The sequence below is a fragment of the Mus caroli genome, unplaced genomic scaffold (genome assembly GCF_978045245.1).
Source record: "Mus caroli unplaced genomic scaffold, Mus_caroli_1 scaffold_9, whole genome shotgun sequence".
NCBI classification, from domain to species: domain Eukaryota; kingdom Metazoa; phylum Chordata; class Mammalia; order Rodentia; family Muridae; genus Mus; species Mus caroli.
Genome location: NW_028227264.1, coordinates 24,747,229 through 24,767,410, shown reverse-complemented (window position 1 = coordinate 24,767,410; position 20,182 = coordinate 24,747,229). Strand labels below are relative to the sequence as shown.

Genomic DNA, 20,182 nt, shown 5'->3' with positions numbered 1-20,182 from the left:
CACTTCTTGGCATCAAAAATAGTGTCAGGGTTTGGTGTCTGAAGATGGGATGGATCCCAAGGTGGGTCAGTCTTTGCATGGCCTTTTCTTCAGTCTCTGCTCCATTTTTTGAACCTGTGTTTCCATTAAATAGGAACAATTTGGGGTTGAAAATTTTGAGATGGGTGGGTGGCCCCATCCCTCAATTTTTTACCTCTTTTTAAAATCTAGTCTGTACACACACACACTCACAATCGCATGTATACAGACATATATGCATGCACACACACCAGTAATAAAAACCAAATAATTAAATATTTAAGAAGTTGCTCACATGTTACTATGCACTTGGAGGAAGAAAATAGTTTTACTTTACTCAAGACAACTCATGACAACTCATGAGTTGTCATGGATGTTCACACATTTTCCATATATTTATATATACATATACACATATAATTTTAATTTCAGGATATATATATATATATATATATATATATATATATCCTGAAATTGAAATGGAAGATGCTTGTTTAGTTGTTCATTTTAATTTTCTGCATATATTTTCAATTCCAGGAGAATTTGGACTTATTATTGGTATCTTTGTTAAAAAATGTCTAATATTTTATTAAATAGTTCCATCTTTCTTGGAGTCAGTAAGACATTTTGCAGGAAGCAAGATTAAAGTAATAGGCTTCTGTTTTGTTTGGTGATATCTGGTGTAGAACCCATTCTAACTGGCCAAAGGCACTCTTAGGATAAGCAAATGAAATGTGAATATATGTAGATATTATCACTATATCTAAAGATCTAATAAGGTAAAAATCAGATTAATAGTCAAAAATATATCCTTAATAATTTATTTTTAAAATACTCCAGAAGTAATTGTGAGGAAATTTTATGCACTACAGTGTCATTTCATTGTCTATATTGTAAGTAATAATTGATGATAATAATTAGTAGGAATATTCTTCTAATCTCTGAATATACAGCTTCCATAATTTTTCTGGTGGGAGGAGGTTTTCGAAACAGGGTTTCTCTGTATAGCCCTGGCTGTCCTGGAACTCACTCTGGCCTCGAACTCAGAAATCCACCTGCCTCTGCCTCCCAAGTGCGCCACCACCACCTGGCAGCTTTCATAATTTTATAAACTATTTTGTGAATATAATTTAAAATTTTTAAAAGATGGTGATAAAACCTCAAATCTGTTTCACTATATTGCCACTTAAAAAGCTTCAATAAACTTAGAATGATAAATGTATCTGTATCAATTAACAACGTTGACCTAATAATATTATTAATGCTTTCCCTCCTACCCCATATTGGAGTTCAAACACTTGTGTTTCAAATGATAGCCTCTTTCTAGTATATTTCTGCATCTTAGCAGAACATAAGCATTATATACCATGAAGTTAATGATATTCTCGTACAGAGCTCCTGTTCCCTCTCACTCTCCATCCTTGCTGCAGAGTACTTTATTTTGTAAGATGCCACAGATAACAGAGGTAAACTGTCCATGGCCTTCTAACACTGTTTCACTTCCTCTTTGAGGAGTGTGGCTTTTTTTTCCCACTTTTTTTTAGATATTTTTTTCATTTACATTTCAAATATAGGGGACTATCCCAAAAATCCCCTATACCCTGTCCCTGCCCTGCTCCCCTACCCACCCACTCACTCACTCCTACTTCTTATCCCTGGTGTTCCTCTGTACTGGGGCATATAAACTTTGCTAGACCAAAAGGCCTCTCTTCCCAATGATGGCCGAGTAGGCCATCTTCTGCTACATATGCTGCTAGAGACACAAGCTCTGGGGGTAATGATTAGTTCATATTGTTGTTCCACCTATAGGGTTGCAGATCCCTTCAGCTCTTGGGTACTTTCTCTAGCTCCTATATTGGGGGCCCTGTGTTCCATCCTATAGATGACTGTGAGCATCCACTTCTGTATTTGCCAGGCACTGCCAAAGCCTCACAGGAGACAGCTATATCAGGGTCCTTTCAGCAAAATCTTTCTGGCATATGCAATAGTGTCTGGGTTTGGTGGCTGATTATGGGATGGACTCCCAGGTGGGGCAGTCTCTGGATGGTCCATCCTTTCGTCTTACTTCCAAACTTTGTCTCTGCAACTCCTTCCATGGATATTTTATTCCATATTCTAGGGAGGAATGAAGTATCCACATGTTTGTCTTCCTTCTTGATTTTCTTGTGTTTTGGAAGTTGTATCTTGGGTATTCTAGGTTTCTGGGCTAATATCCACTTGTCAGTGAGTGCATATCAAGTGACTTCTTTTGTGATTGGATTACCTCACTCAGGATGATATCCTCTAGATACATCCATTTGCCTAAGAATTTCATAAATTCATTGTTATTAATAGCTGAGTAGTACTCCATTGTGTAAATGTACCACATTTTCTGTATCCATTCCTCTGTTGAGGGACATCTGAGTTCTTTCCAGCTTCTGGCTATTATAAATAGGGCTGCTTTGTACATAATGGAGCATGTGTCCTTATTACCAGTTGGAACATCTTCTGGGTATATGCCCAGGAAAGGTATTGCTGGATCTAGCGGTAGTACTATGTCCAGTTTTCTGAGGAACTGCCAGACTGATTTCCAGAGTGGTTGTACCAGTTTGCAATCCCACCAACAATGGAGGAGTGTTCCTCTTTCTCCACATCCTCTCCAGCATCTGCTGTCACCTGAATTTTTGATCCTAGCCATTCTGACTGGTGTGGGGTGGAATCTCAGGGTTATTTTGATTTGCATTTCCCTGATGATTAAGGATGTTGAACATTTTTTTCAAGTTCTCAGCCCTTTGTTATTCCTCAGTTGAGAATTCTTTGTTTAGCTCTGTTCTTATCTAAGTACACTGTAGCTGCCTTCAGACCCACCAGTAGAGGATGTCAGATCTCATTAGGGATGGTTGTGAGCCACCATGTGGTTGCTGAAATTTGAACTCAGGACCTTTGAAAGAGCAGTCAGTGCTCTTAACTGCTGAGCCATCTCTCCAGCCACCAAGGCGTGTGGCTTAATACAAAGCATGAGACCATGTAACTGAGAGGACCAAGCTGAATAGAAATGAGATCTTGGTAAATGTGAATCTGAGCATCAGTACCATTGAGCAGCATTTTAAAACATGTACATCAGGGACAAATAGATAGGATAAGTCATAAATAGTTTCCCTGCCACAGTTTATAAATGATAAACCTATGTGGGATTTTTTTTCAAATAAATATAGTTGGCGTGATTTTTATTTTTATGAAGACCTAGAATTTTCTGGTGTGAATTTAGGTAACCTCTCAGCTTTGCCCTTTTGTTCATTATCATAACAGGCAGACATTCCAAAGTAGACTCCTCCTGAATAAGGACTCCATTGAAAACAACCATCTTAATCTATTTGCAAATGTATACAAACTTGTTATTAATTCAGAGATTCCCAGAGCTCCTAGCCAAGTGACATTATTTTCTGAGTCACAATTTCTATTTGATAAATGTTGAATTTGAGTTTGTTTCCTTAAAACAAGTTCTTGCTATAAGAACAACAGCAACAAGCATATGAACCTTATATATGTGGAAAGAGAACAACCAACTGGAGCTGGAAACATATGATGTGTTATATTATAAAGACTCTCTAGTGTGAACCTAGATTCCTTCAGAGTGTCAGCCACAAATGCATGCTATGCTTTGGTCCCGTCTTCAATGTCAGTGACAGGTGTGTGTGTGTGTGTGTGTGTGTGTGTGTGTGTGTGTGTGTGTGGCCGAAATCTAATTATAAGTGAAACGGGAAGCTTAAATCTTGTATCTATACTGCAGTTATAACAAAGGCAATTTTAAAGATCACTCTGCACCTGAGAAAGGGAGCGCTTAAGAGGAAAAGACATTATCCTGACAGAAGAATATGAAAGCAATGTAAACATTGCTCTGTGTGGCATTCTTGGGTTCCCCTCCCCTCCCCCACTCCCCTGTCCTTACCCACTAAAATCTCACTGTTGGAAAATTATCACCTTAGGTGTGCAGAAGGCTATTTTGGACAACCTTCCGTACCTGGAGGATCATGTCAGCCATGCCAATGCAATGACAACCTTGACTACTCCATCCCTGGCAGCTGTGACAGCCTGTCTGGCTCCTGTCTGATTTGTAAGCCGGGTACAACAGGCCGGTACTGTGAGCTCTGTGCTGATGGGTATTTTGGAGACGCGGTTAATGCAAAGAACTGTCAACGTAAGTCCTGAACTATTGATGTCCCTGACAGAATTGATGTATGATACCTCAAGGGAGATGATGAGCTCTCGCTCAAGTGGGGATTGGAGACTAGGAAATTATCTGTAATACGTGGAGGATGGATGCCCATGAAGATACAAAGTCTGCATGCTCCAAAATACTTCCTTATAGTAATGAATAAGCATAAATCCTTTAAAACTTGTCATATTGCTGAATATTGGTTTTCTTGGGATGCACATATTTACACTTATGTCTACAAAGAAATTTTGTTTTAATTGAACTGAAATCTGTAACAAAAATGTTTAGAAATGATAACAGCTTGTTTGGACTTTTTCATTAGTATCCACTTAATTGTTTGATTGAAATAAGTCATTTCTCTATTTATTGCATAATATCTATCAGCAGGTGTTAGCTGGTTTTGCTTTCATATGAAGACTTGGCACGTTTTTGTTTCTTTTTAGTTTATAAGGGTAAAAACATGGCAATACTTTTACAGAATGGCACCTGTTGTTTGAGTTGCTTAACTCACAGTCTTGAATTGTTTGTAGAATGCTTCTCAGAGGTTTGAGGCCTTTTGCAACAACATACTCCTCTTCTGATCTTTTCCTCCTTAGGTAGAGAATTCAGTGATACTCAGATATTGCAGTTGTTTTATAATAATACAATATGCAAAAGAAAACAAGTCCAAAAGTATGAATCCACATCAGGGTTCTGATGGTTTACTCAACAGTCATCTACAGTGATGATTGACCTCACTGTTATAATCCTTAGGAAGAGAGCTATGAGGCCAACAATAGTTTATTTCTGTGGAATTAATGCTGTAATAAGAGACTTGATGCTGAGGTGCGTCCAGGAGCTATGGAATTGCAGCAAGCAAAGGAAACTCAGCCTGTTTTCTCTGCTGTAAGCAGCACAGACCCATCATGAAAGGAGAGATGTTTCTCTCTGAAATTGAGATGCTGAGTGTTAGCTTTTTGCCCTTTCAGAACGATAATTTGTTAAGTCAAAACAAGTCATTCTCTGGAATAATTGGCATTTTTTTAAAATCACAAATTGACTTTTAAAATAAAATTTCCCACAAGGCTAGAGTGACTTTAAACACTGTGGAAACACAGCATTTCTGGGGAACAGCAGGGAACTCAAGAATGTCTTCTGTTCATGCTGCATACCAGGGAGTTTTAGTCTCTAGCTGTCTGACTCTAGGAATGGTCCCCCCATATGCAAAGGGCCTTGCGTTTTCTGTGGGAGTTAATGGATGTAACACCTACAGGGGATGTATAAGATATTGATCCTGGAGATTCCTTCCATTGTCAGTCTTTAGAAGTAGTCCCCATGTAGTCATAAATATTGGAGCCTCACTAATTCTAGGTCTAGTTAACCCATTTCATGACTTTTTTTTTATGCCTTCTAATAACTCCCTCCACAAAGCTAAGGACATTCCACTCATTTTATTACGATCCATGGCATGAAGTTCTGTGAGATCATGACAGAAAAATTGGAGAACAGCAACAACTAAACATAGGAATCATCAACAGCTTGCCATGAAATATAGGTCTGCTTGTGACTTTTAACGCTCTTCAGCATATAAATTGATTTAAAGCCTATAAAATATTTTACTGAATATTTTTATAATTTTCAGGGGTATAATATCTCCTCTATGCATAGAGAGTAAGCCTTCATTCATATTAACTTCACAACTCATGGTGCTAAATACTGTAATCACAACATTCAGGAAGCTGTAACAGAAAGATCACCAAGTCCTAGGCCAGCCTGGGCTACAAAATGGGACCATCTTAAAGCAGGTGCATGTGTGTATACACACACGTGCACGTGTGCATGCCCACACACACACACACACACACACACACACACACACACACACACTGACTAAAACAGAACTTTATTTTTGTCAAGATAAATATCATGGATTTCTCACTAGTATTCAGAACTATGTTATGTGCCCTATTTGTTATATTTTCATGGATACTTATAAACTCTAATATTGCTTTTGTTATTTTTAGATGACATTGATCAGTTACCACCATCTTTATGGTAAATTTACTTTTGTAGTTCCTACTTTTAAGGAGTAAAGTTAGTGATTCTAAATAACTTGAAATTTGCAAAGCTTATGTATAATATACATAAGAAATTCATCTAAAGTTATAATATGCAGAACAATTTTCATGTCCACAGGAAAGTGAATTTTCAATGAAGATTTATTTTCTCATCCTGCTCTTACACTCCACCTGTAGACTATCCAGGATCAATCTCCAGGGCTCTTGACTGAAAAAAAGGAATGGTGAATTAACTGGGCCAAATTCTCTGTTGCTTCAAATTGGCAGTCACTGAGAAGGCCAAGTGTTGATGGAAGAGGGATACATTAAAAAAAATGAAAACAAAAAAACAATTTAGAGTGATAGAACTTGGAACCAAATCAACAGAGTAATGTCAGAAGATGGCACTGTGTCTATTTACAATGAATTCATAAACTGTGATATTGTACACACTTATGTGCCATCTCCTCTGCCACTTTATTCTGTTATCAGTGCAAATTATGTATACCATTAAAAACAGAATAAGTCATTAATTACTACTTCTATCTGAGAACTAAATCAGATTTTAGATTTATATAGTATATGTTTTAGAATATCCTTATAAAACTTTTCTAAAGCAAAAAATGATAAAAGTAACTGAAGTTAAGTATGTTTCCTACCTTTGGAAACAGAATAAAAGTTGTAAAATAAAAGTGAATTTTTTTAGCAATTATATATGCATATATGTTTCATTTTTAATAGATTATGTTCTCTTAAATGCTTTTATAGTATACAAGGGATAAATATTCATTTAAATTTATTCTTATTGGAGATGAGAAAAAAACTGGCACTAATAATATCATATTGAAAATGTTTTATTAAAAATGACATCAATGCTGTGTCAAGAGGATTATCGATACTGATAATTTCTAAAAATTGCTTCAAGGGTATATTTTATATATAATGAGAATATGAGATTTAGATATCACCCCAATGTGTCTAAGAAAAGGTAAAAACATTGAACCTGGAAGGGATTATCGATACTGATAATTTCTAAAAATTGCTTCAAGGGTATATTTTATATATAATGAGAATATGAGAATTAGATATCACCCCAATGTGTCTAAGAAAAGGTAAAAACATTGAACCTGGAAATGGGGAACTTATAGCTCAAACAGATTCTGGGACCTGCTATAACAGTTACCACACATGTGATATTGGATATCATTGCTGCTTTGTGTTCCATTGTCTTTATTCTCAAGCTCATAATACTAATTGTATTTATATGTAAGTAGAATGATATGCTGAGCATGTCTACAATATGTAGAGATATTGCAGGGATTAAATAATTGAATGCCTGAAAGAGTACCCAGTGCATTAGAAGATATTCTAATACTGAACCCAGCTGTTGATATTTCCATGGCTACAGTTATCTTTAACAACTGTCATACGGATTTTCAGCACTTCAAATCTTGTATTATTACATTAGGAATGTTCAACCAGAGAAGCCTACACATATATTTCAAACTTAATATAAGTTTCAAATCTGAGCTGCTTCTAGTCACAGGCATTTCAGATGGGGGCTACCTGATCCATATTTGCCATCTGTAAGATTTTATTTTCACTGCCTGTGTATCTTGTTTTTGCAGCATGCCGTTGTAACATCAATGGCTCCTTCTCAGAGATTTGTCACACTAGAACTGGGCAATGTGAGTGCAGACCCAATGTGCAGGGGCGGCACTGTGACGAGTGTAAGGTAAGGTTCACCCGCACCTCCTTTCAATGATGGATTTTATACTCATATTGAACAAAGGGTCCAGAATTATTTACTTCTGAAGATGAAATATTTGTACTCACTGAAACCTTTTCTCAAACAGAAAACTCAACGTTGCAGTTGACCTATGTTCCTATCTTCGAATTTATATAGTGATTGCTATAATTTAAGTATTTCTTCAACAAATAACATAGGTTTAATTCTACTTTATGCAAGGTAAAATAATTGACCTTGGGGGAGTTTAAAATCTGCAACTCCTTTTGAAGTTAGTGAGTGAACACCACCCCTTCAAGTTCTGTCATTTAAAAAGTTAGTTTCAGTGAGTAAACATTCTATTTAGTGAAAATTTTCAAGATGATTTTAGATGTATCCGCTGGATAAAAATGAAGTATCCCATTAATTGGAATATTGTTCTCCGTATCTTCCTACAATGATGGCCCTACCCTGCCTAAGGCAGGTGCATTAGGCCTGTGGATTTTAGCTCCTGTTCCCTAGATACATTTTATTATTCACACCAACCAAGTAATTTTCAGGCTTTAGGCTGGGCTTTAGTAGAAAGTATCAAGATATACCTGCCTCTGTCTTTTGAATAATACCATATGGTCATTCTGCTTTGTTTCCTTGTTTTCCCTTCCGTTGGGTTTTCAAGCTCAGTACCTGGTGGGACCCAGCGAAGCGATTCTGTGAGTCTTGTGACTGCAGTCCCCTGGGCTCTGTGTCACCGCAGTGTGATGTGATGGGAAGATGTATCTGTAAATCAGGCTTTGTAGGAAAACAGTGCAGCCTCAGCAGGCAGGTGCACCATCAAGAGGCACAGAGAGCACAGCAGGTGCTGGGGTCTCCTCCTCGGAGGTGGGGTTTCAGCAGCTCCAGCGGGTGCCCTCGGGGAGCTTATCCAGCCCCTGTGCCGGTAGGCACTGCTTGACTGTATGAGCATGCTGTGTTCCTGGGCTGCAGATGAATTGTGTTGGAGATCTTTTATCAAATAATTGTGATCGCTAAGTGTGCAAACTGGTCACTAAGTGTGTAAACTGCTAATGTAAGAATTAGACAATGCCTGACTAAAGCCTTGACTTTTAAAAATGGGTGTTTTTAAGCTTTTAAAACTTCGAGTGTGTAACTTTTCAGTGAGTTGTGGTGACTGGGGAGAGGGCTCAGCAGTTAAGAGCATTGACTGCTCTTCCAGAGGACCCAGGTTTGATTCCTAGTACCTAACTCACAGTCTTCTGTAAATCTCATTCCTGATTCCTGAGAATCCAACACCACCAACATCTGGCCTCCGCAGTACCAGGCACCACTGTTGTGCACACACATACATGCAGGCAAAATACTTGTACACATAAAGTAAACTATTTTCAAAAGCATGTCTATGGACAAACCAAATATAAATTTAGTTGAAGGGAACTTAAGGTATCAAAAGTGATGTTTTCTAAGGAACTAAGAGCTAATGCAATTAGTTAATGAAGATGCTAACTTAATGTTAAGTAACATGAGCCTGACATTTCATTTTAACTAAAAATTTGCTCATTTCTACCTGATGAGTTTGCTCATGTGCACACCAAACACAAGAAACACATTCTCACTTTTACTGACACAAAAGTACAAAATCTTTCCACTTTCAAAAGTTTCCTCCCCATTGGGTGGCTCACAGCCAGCTATATTCCAGAGATTCCAGCATCCTCTTTTGTAATTTCCACCATCTGTACTCAAGTGCTCATGCATGCCAGTGTTTGTATATGTGTCTCTGGGTATGTGGGGAGATGTGAGTGCATGCATGTGTGTATCTGTGCATGCATCTTATTGTGTGTCTGTGTTTCATGTTTCTGGATGTATATGTCTGTATAACTGTGTGTTTGTGGTTGTGTGAGTGTGATTGCACATTATATAGTTGAAATTATAGTCTAGATATAAAGTATGCTGCTTTTTAGAATTTTTACTTGGCATTGGGTCACAAATATATTCTTATCATTAAAACTGCTTCAAAAGAGATTTTACTTAATTGCTTCTCATTTTGTAACATTAGTATATTAAAATATAATTTATGTAGTGTGTCTCTAACAGTGAAGATTTGAGTGTTGCCACAACTACATGCTATGGTAAAATGTATAATGAGCTTGCTTGTTATTTACTCATTGTTCTGATAGCTGATAATTTCTCTAAGGTTAAAGGTTTTACATTGAAATGATTTTTATGAATAAAAAGTTTTATGTTTTTATAGATAAATTTAATCTCAAAAATATTCATTATTGTTACTGCTATATAATTTCAGTTTAATATGATAAATTTGAATTATAACTAGAACTTAAAATAAAGCCAGCAGTAAAAATTAACATGATTATCACATTCAATCAACTCATTGTACATTTTAAACAATGCAACTATTCTTAGCTAGTCATATTAAGTCTAATTCTCAGTGTAATTTTAATTTTTTAAATTTCTAACACTGCTGACAATAATATTAAAAATCTAACAAAGCTTATCCATTTCTCTTTGGGTGATTCCCAATAAATTGCAAGATTAATTTTTACCAAGAAGTAATTATGAAGTTTAATTTTCCAAAATACAAATTATTTTGACAAAGAAGTAATTACTGAGAGTAATTTTCCAGATTAAAATGCCATAATAATGTGACATACTTTATATTTATAAAAAAATGTAGTGTGCTTTAAGTAGGAAATATGCTCTTCATTTTCCTAGTACTAGTGATGATCCCTGGATCCGCCAGTCTTTTCAGTCAGAGTTATCCTGGGCCTGATAACATATATTCCAAGAATGTCATATATTCTAAGAATGAATTCCCACCCATAGTGGGAAGGTGATGTGGTACCAGTAGATGTGAGATCTACAGCTTCAAACTTGGATATAAAAAATATGGCTTTGCCTTTCTAATATAATGAATTGATTTTTTTTCACAAACTGGTTTTGATGTCTAGAGTACTGAATATTAAAAAAAAAATTTAAATAAGTTCACAAAATTTAGAAGTAATTCAGTTTAGTATATAAACAGTAAAGTGAGTAAAAACTTTAATTTAAAACCAGAAATATGACCTGTAATCCATTTCATAATGTGTTGGAACCAAGGAAGACCATAATGGCTGCTAAGACTAAGATTAAAAACACACTGCCTGTTTTGATACAATTTTGATAACATTTCCAAGTAGCTATGCTTTTCACATTGTCAAAATAAAGGAATAGGAATCTATTGAGTAATAGATGGTTGTCAATGCCACACAAGCCTGGTGGACCAAGGGTTCTTCACGACTGCCCCGTCTAGATTTGGGCTATCAGCTAGCTTGCTGAGATTCAACTGCTTTCTTTTCTCTTCCATACCAGCCTGAAACCTTTGGCCTGCAACTGGGAAGGGGTTGTCTGCCCTGCAACTGCAATTCTTTTGGGTCGAAGTCGTTTGACTGTGAAGCGAGTGGGCAGTGCTGGTGCCAGCCTGGAGTAGCAGGGAAGAAATGTGACCGTTGTGCCCATGGCTACTTCAACTTCCAAGAAGGAGGCTGCATAGGTCTGTGAATGAAACTAATGTCCTGTATATCCATTCTTGGATTTTATAGTCCTAGTTCTCCTAATGATTTGATATGTTAAAGAAAATGCGTGTGGAAAACAAACATGCAATGCAGCATATTTAAAATAACCAATACATTAAATTTTAATACATAACAGAACACAGTGCAGTTGGCAACACTGCGTGTAACCAGGCTTGTAAGTACTGAACAGCCATCAGCAGATCCCGATCCAGATGTGCCCTATTGTCTGTGCCCTCTGTCCCCATGACTGGTGTAGCTTTAAATTCAAATGTTCAGGGTACTCTATGCCAGTGTCATCTTAGCTTACTCTCCTTTTTAAACCAAGACATCTCTTCTCCTACCACAAAATAGGACCAAGAAGTTTGTTCTTGGGTTGTTTGTTTCTTTGTTTGTTTGTTTGCTTTTCTAGTACAAAAATCATACTTGTATGAAAGTTGCCTCAGAAATCTTGACATTCTACAAGAGAAACAGGTTGTATCTTGGTATTTAATTCATGAGGAAATGCAGATAGGAGTTTCTAACATGATGGCCTGAAAGGGTGTTTGTCCTATGTTGAGCCAGATCTTTCATAAAAATCATGAACTAAACACACACACACACAAGCACACACACACACACACACATTAGCACACTAGGTGAGAAAGTAGATTGAAATAAGCTTTGATTTATATATCACTAATTTAGAACTGATGCTATTACAACAACCACAAAAAGGAGTTGCACCTCTGTTTGCTAAGTTCATTGACTGACAGCTGTTGCCTTTATACTTTCTTGACAGCCCCAGTGCTACATTTTAAGATGTTTCATTGACCATTATTGCAAATTTAGGTTAGAATCAAAATAACACTTTAAAGGATTTAAAGAACCACTATCTTTCAGATTATCTTCCAAATTTTAGGCATATGGCTTTTATCAGAAAGCCATTTTAAGTCATGTTTGACGTGTTAAAGATCTTCTAATAACTGTGTGTGATCTCTAGGCTAATATCTACAAGCCCTAAAAATTATCAAGAACAACTTAAAAATATTCTGCTCTTTAAGCACAATTCTCAGTAATATTTTAACATAATATGAATTAATACTGAGCTATCTAATTTAGGAATTCCATTGCTGTGTTACTACACCATGACCAAAAGCAACTTGTAGAACAAAGGGTTTATTTCAGCTTATAATCACTAGAAACTCCCTAGTAGACACTCCCAGAAAGGCATGGTGATTCCAGATCCATGGGAGTCCTTACAAAAGGAGAGTATTACTCATACCAAATATCCTGTGTAGAATATGTATCTGGTGGCCCACTTAGGAAAGAATTTTATGATCTTTGCAATGTAATTTGATTATGCTTTCCCACTGCAAAATTCAGCTTTTACGTATATTTATATTTTACTATATAAAAAGTATCTATATCAAGAGGATTCATAGGAATTCACTGAGTTAATGATGGATTTAGAATGATGAGAGATGATGGCTATAAGTATATTTCCTGTCATTATCTTTATTAATAGTTTTAATTGTAGTACACATTATGCTTTGGCAGAGAAAACTAATTCATTGCTCAGATCTTTCTATGATTACACCAAAATTCTACATAGCAAATTTCTATTTTCAAATAATGATTCAGATGTACCACCATGTTTCTTAGCACATAAATTTAAACATAATGCTATTTTTCTTTTTAATGAATGTCATGTATAAATAAATCTATCAGCTTATCATTAGCAAAACAGTATCAATAACCACTGGCATTTATTTGACATTATTCTATGTCAAGCACTGTGCTAAGCATTCACAGCTGGTATAAAACAATTTGAGTAATAATAAATATGACACTTTAGATTTTAAATTAATCAAATACCTCAATTGACTCAGTTAAAATAGGTTAGCCATCAACTAACCAGTAAAAAGCTATCCTATAACACTGATCTTCAGTTTGAATTTGAGTATTATTGTTTCTTGTCTTATAATATTTTGTTAAGTACTGTGCCTAACTGTATTCTTAGCAGTTGGATTGAGTTGACCCAGTAAATGGTGTGCATCATTTCTCATGGTAGGCTTTGAAGATCTTCTCAAATTTAATTCTTACCTTCTTTGAGAATATAAAAGAAGTAGGAAATTCATAATACTATAATTCGTTTATGGTAAGAAAAAACTTGGGAATTAAATAACTAAATAGGGTAGTAAGACAATTTAGAAATAATTTACTTTAAAAATTTTACAATGGAATTATTTTTAAATATATATAAAACTGAAATACACTATGTTATTTACAATTATATGCACAATGCACTAGACTTAAGTACCACATTTGTTTGCTTTAATGAAATCTGATGTTATATGGAAGAAAAGATTAATTTTTATAGCAAAAAAAAGTAGAAATAAACTTGGAATAAACACATAAAATCAACCACCCTTTCCTCCAATAGACCATGGGACAGACCCTAAAAACCTGACTCTGCCCTATCAGCAAGAAACAGCCTGAAGCCTCCCTTTCCCTTTTCATTCTCTTGGGGTACAGAATAAAGGGCTGACGACCCAAAAGCTTCATGTGAGCCAAGAAATGGAACAGAAAAGTTGATTTTTTTACTAACACCTTTATGTAGTTAGGGATCTCCTGACAATAAGGCCAACATATTCAGATCCTTCAGGATTTACAGCTGTGAGGCTCTAGGGAACCAGACCTTAGATGGAATCTTTCACCCAAGCTTCCCCATTCTGCCCCATAAAGCCCTAAGGTCCCTGGACCACAAGGTACAAGTATCCATTCCCTTAGAGAGACTGAAACCTCTCATTGTTTGTCAAGAGCCATCATAGGACAAGCTAATAACTAGCAGGTGATCTTCCTGAGATGGTCTGCTTCAGATTATGATCTGCGACAGATTTACTCTATAGACAAGGCCCAAGAGAATTCATTTTAGAAAAGATCCTGCTATTAATATGCTTTTCCTGTTATTATTAAATATATATAACAATCATTAGGTATTAGCCCACCCCTTTTGAGCAGATCTCTGCATATCTACAATGATGTACTGTCTTGTAGTGATGCTATATAAATAAATAGATGACTTCTTAATTCTCAATGATAATCCTATAAGAATTCCTAAAATTATATCAATGATTAAGCTCTTTTATAGTGGGACTGCTATTAGGTCCTTGTCTGATAGTCAAAACTGCAATGAGAAATCTGTTAATCTCTCATATGTCAGCAGTTATTTGCTCTTAGATAGTAACCAGGGCACATTTCAAGAGGTTGTTAAACAATGAACCAAAGTCATAAAAAGGGGTCTAATGATTTATTATAAGTGTTAGGACAGAAGATAAATATTGATTGAGTTTATACAAAATTTCACTAATAACTTAATTTTGGTTCTTAACTCCTAGTGAACCTGTGGAGCTGTGACAGGTGATGAATGTTTAGCCAGGTATATATGTCTAGTGGATATGCATATAAACATTCTCTGTTGTAAACTTCTATTTCAACTTATGATTTGATTTTTATGTGTGAACTTGTGATGAACTTTGACCACGTGATCATATATTCTGAAAAATGTTTAAGTGCTGAGGACAAAGAGAAGAGTGGGAGGAACTGAGCTAAAGAGAATACTTTTGGACAGAGCACTTCTTAGACAAAGAGGAGACAAAAAGGAATTTTTCCCTTGCCCCGCTTAGGATATTTCTACTTTCCCCTGTTTCTTAAATAGCTTTCCCAAAAAACTTTTTACAGCATTTAGTAATAAATGCTGTAATCTCTTTTCAGAGTGTCCCTTTTATTTCCTGCAACTTCCAGACTAGCAGGCTGAAAGAGCTGTACAGTTCTACTGAGATAGAACAAAGGCTACATTATTTAATCCCCCACTGTTAGGCTACAGGTGTCAATCGCCTAAGTGAGCTTTTTACCCTTAGAAAGAGCAAGAACAGTTTTTTTTTAGTACTTTTCAGAAGTCATCATCAGCACTTCAGTATAGTTAGAGAGCTAGAATGTCCTGAGACCCTGAGAATTTAAAGCCACACCAGAGTCCTACACTGTCCCCAAACCACTACCCTCTCCAGGCTGAGAGGCTCCCGGCAGTTGTTCTAATTAAAGAACTATCAGCTTCTACAAATCAATAAACCTGTGATAAAGAACATTATATTTCATAGTATCTACATAAAAGATGGATAAGAGGGAATTTGGTAACATCGCTTACTTTATAGAGAAATTGAAAGTGCTAAAAGTTTGAAATTACAAAACGAAATGGAACATTTATTGATGGGACACTTTTGTGAAACATACTATACCATGGTATGAATAACAATGTAGGCACCTCACATACCCATGGATCCTTAGACATGGTATTAAAAATAGGAAGAAGCAAATCAATGCAATAAGAATTTGGCATTTTATATCAAATTTTGCCTTTGATTCATCTTTGCTTTCCCTCTTTTTTCTTGTGAAGCTTGTGACTGTTCTCATCTGGGCAACAACTGTGACCCAAAAACTGGTCAATGCATTTGCCCACCCAATACCACTGGAGAAAAGTGTTCTGAGTGTCTTCCCAACACCTGGGGCCACAGCATTGTCACCGGCTGTAAGGTAAGTGGGTCATTATCTTCTGAACATTTTCTTATAGTTTTCATTCAGCTGAGGTCTGTAACTGTGTATTTCAAACCAATAACACCTCACAAAATAACAGAATTATCAAAGACTATTTTAAAGACACAGGTCATTATTTTTTTTATTTTACTATGACAGAGACATTTACTCATTGAATTTATGATACTTAGAAAAATAGAAGGAAAAGGACAAATAAATCTATAATAAAACCCCAAACAAACTTTCTCATTCTTTGACATAATAAAATATAACTGTAAAATAAAAGAGACTAAAACATTAATATCCAAAAACGCTATAAAAATTGTACCAAATTAACTTGGTTCTAATGTTCAAGAAGTGATTAAAAGGAATCTGAAGAGCCAAATAAGCTACCTTGAGCTTGCAAATATCCTCACTTTCCCCTATGGATAGACTATAGAAAGTGTTATAACTAGATCCTTGCTTAGTGTCAATAGGGAAGAATCAGCCATAAGACATCTATTGAAATATTCTAAGATGCCCTAGAAGGACCCTGTGGCTTCAATGAGGTTGTAGTGTGGGGTTCAGTATAGACATCTTAAGCTTACCTGAACCCTTTTCTTTAGAGGCAATAGGGAGAAGGCTTAAGGATGGCTTCTTGGCGCTAGTCTGGACAGGCTAGGAGAGGACACACATATCCCATAGGAGTCATGGGGAAAGGACAACTTCAGGAAGCTAATGCATTTAGGGCTTATTTGGTTATTTGCTGTTTACAACTCATTTGTGAAATGCTCATTAAATGAGATTAAACTCATCTAGTTACAGTGTGATGAGTCTTTACCAACAATTGCAATCCCTGCTGCCACTTGCTTGAAAATCAGCTGGCCTTCACACCTCCTGGTACCACTGCATTGTTTTAATAGTGTGGCTTGCAGATTTTCTCACCTCTATGAAAATGGAATAATATTCTATATTTTGCTTTGTCTTACCTTGAAGAGAATGTGATTTGTCTTCTCACTCTTATTGTTTTGCATTTGTAGTTTATCCATCCTATTGCATATACCCAAAGTTTGTTCAATTTAGTTGCTTAATAATAACAATACATTATATATTCTACTGGATCCTGTTAATTTGTTTATACTGATAGGCAGTTTGGAGCATCCATTAGTAACTTTGCTAGGAACATTAGTGTGGGAGTTAGCAGTATATTCATAAAACCTAAATTCTAATTTCTCTTAAGAATACCCCATATCTTTGCCAACACAGACAATTCTATTTTAATATTAATTATTTAGTTTGTTATGTATCTCTGCTTCTCTCTTTTGCAATTCTTTATGCGTAACAATGGTAGGCATTGGGTTGCTTATTTAATCAACTGTTTGACATTTATATGCATTCTGTTAAGGAGTTGTTACAAATCTGCTGCTCACTTTCCTTCTGAGAATGTGTTCCATGAAAATTAATTATAAAAGCTTTGTGTATTGTAAATATATGTTCTTTAACACACACATACACACACGACATACACACACACATAAGCCGAGAATATAGCTAGCTCTGTACTTAGTATCTTCATCTAATTTTTGGATTTCTGAACAAGTGTATCATTCTTTTCTAGATCCAGTTTCTTATACTTTTCTTTGGAACAATTTGTTTGCCTAAATGTATAGATTTCCCTTTTTTTGTTTGTTTTCTTTGCAAAGATTTATAATTTTATCTTACCTCTTAAATTTAGATCCAACATATTACATTTACTATCAATTTTTATCTAGTGTGAGGAAATTAAATTTGCTTTTTTAATGTCTAATTTTTCCAACAGTATTTATTGAAAGGACTCCCTTCCTATCGAATTAGCTTAATTCCTTTTTTAGAGTAGCTGGTCTCATGTTCATGGTTTTTGGACTTTTCTATTTCCTTATTTAATTTTCTGAATATTTCAGTGTCTTAATTACTATAGTTTTATAGCAAGGACTGGATCTTATTATAAACCCTCCAGCTGTATTTCTCATTCCCAGCATTTTCTGGGTATTTAGATATAGTTAATTGTAGGTTTTGTTGTATTGTTTTTAAAGAGTGTTGGGATTTACCCAGCATTGTTTATTCACTGACCATTTTGACCTTTATGAGTCTTGCTTATGTATTTTCTTGTGGATGGTGCTACAAAACCTTAAGCCTAGGATGAATCAGCCTCCCTCCAATGCTTCTGATAAGCCAAAAGCCTTGTTGAGTTTCAAGTTCTAGTCAGAGCGATTAAACAGTTTAAGGTTTCTGTGAGGTCTAAAAGTGTTTCCTCCTAGATGTCTTCAGTGATGCACTTTCCCAGCATGATTTGATTTCTTTCCTGTGCACATCCCCTATCAACACCAGCTTCACACATTCTTCTGCACAGCTCTAGAGTTCACAATGTAGAATTCCCATTCTCAGCACATTATGCTTGCTCCTGCAAATGTTAGCTTCTTTGGATGTTCAAAACCAGTGCCATTTGTACAGACAGGGTGTCTGCTGGGCCTTTGCTTGGTCAGCTTTCTCTCTAGTGGTACAGCCTAGAAGCTGCAGCTACTCCCAGCGTTGTTTCTTCTCTTTTCTCAGAAATAACAGTTCGTTGCTTTATTATTCAGTGCCTAAATGCATTTTTCTTGTGTTTGGCTGTTAGGGTTTAATGACTTAAACACAGAACTAGTTCTAAAAATAAGTAGGGAAGTTGATGTGTGTGTGTGTGTGTATGTATGTGTGTGTGTATGAAATATAACAGATTCAGGTAAGATCTAAACTGTATCTCCTGGGTTTGAAGCATCAAATAAAGACATTTTAAAGGGTGATAAGATTGTTCCAATCAGTCACACTGAGTTTAGGGATAAAGAAATGAGACAGACAACAAACTATGGTGACATTGTCTAGCACTGTGACATTGTCCTCTAGACCGGTAGACTATATTCTTGATGGAGTGGATATAAAGCATCTTTACATGATAAAAGGAAAGAGTTCCTGAACCCCCACCTCTACGGGAGGAGGTATAGGCACTCAGTGGCTTCTTGGTGAGGAAGGGTCAGCTTTATTAAGGTCCGACTGCTCATACGCTGTCCATGCTCTGGAGGCTGACCCACAACAAAAGCATATTATCACCACAAATTAGAGCTGATTGGTTATTTAAAAAATAAAAAACTAAAAAGAAAATGCACCATAAAGAGTAGGTGTGGGAAGAGTTAGCAGACAGGGGGTTGAGACTGAATATGATAAAAATACACTTTTTTTCAAAACTCTCAAAGAATTCGTAAAAATTTAACATTAACTAGCCTAGAATACCCTGACCTCAAAAAGAATTAAAGTACTGCTAAGTGTTTCAGCAAGTTAAGACATCTGGCTTCAATATGTGACTGGGAATCACAAACAGTAGACAGGACGCTCATTTCCTTACTTCTCGTGGTATTATTTTGTTTGAAATTCTATAGTGCTGCATTTTGAAAAGTGAAAGATTTTGTTGAGTGTGAACAGCAGTCTAAGTTTCTAAGTGACTTTTTTTAAGTCAAACCCAAGTATCTACTCTGTTACTTGGAATTAAAAAAAAAATAAAAACTCACGGGAATGCACATGAGTTTGCTCTCCACACTTATACTAAAATTCTTGAAATTAAAGCTTATTCTTCATAGGCAGTATATAAATCAAGCAGAGATATGCCTGCATGTCTATAAAAGTTATTTGGGGGTATCCTTTAGTGAATAAATACTGAATAAACATTATATTGATTGAAGGTGCATTTGAATCTTATTATGTTGAATTATTGCTTTAAAAAAATCTAAATTTCTGAGTAAGTGCACATTTTTCTATTAGGAGGATTTATAAAAATCCATGTAGCTATTAGAAATTATTTATGAGCATACATTCAACTTGGGTGACTATTATGTAAAAAAAAAAAAAACATTAATTTGGGAATTAGAGACTCTTGTTCTTTTTGCCATGGAGAACTGCTCTGTGAAGAGATATGAGCGGGCCGGGCGTGGTGGCGCACACCTTTAATCCCAGCACTCGAGAGGCAGAGGCAGGCGGATTTCTGAGTTCGAGGCCAGCCTGGGCTACAGAGTGAGTTCCAGGACAGCCA

General features: G+C 36.0%; 1 protein-coding gene across 4 annotated transcripts in view; it reads left to right on the top strand.

The window, feature by feature from the left end:
- Window positions 1-20,182, top strand: part of Lama2 (laminin subunit alpha 2) — a 621,901-nt gene that overhangs the window by 381,295 nt on the left and 220,424 nt on the right. For 3 of the 4 annotated variants that reach the window (XM_085842706.1, XM_085842705.1, XM_085842704.1), the window contains exons 19-22: window positions 3,984-4,195; window positions 7,878-7,984; window positions 11,336-11,516; window positions 15,971-16,107. In XM_085842706.1, the coding sequence (XP_085698832.1) occupies window positions 3,984-4,195; window positions 7,878-7,984; window positions 11,336-11,516; window positions 15,971-16,107 (637 nt within the window). Of the gene's footprint in view, window positions 1-3,983; window positions 4,196-7,877; window positions 7,985-8,651; window positions 8,913-11,335; window positions 11,517-15,970; window positions 16,108-20,182 lie in introns of all 4 variants that reach the window. The other variant, XM_085842707.1, reaches the window with a different exon arrangement.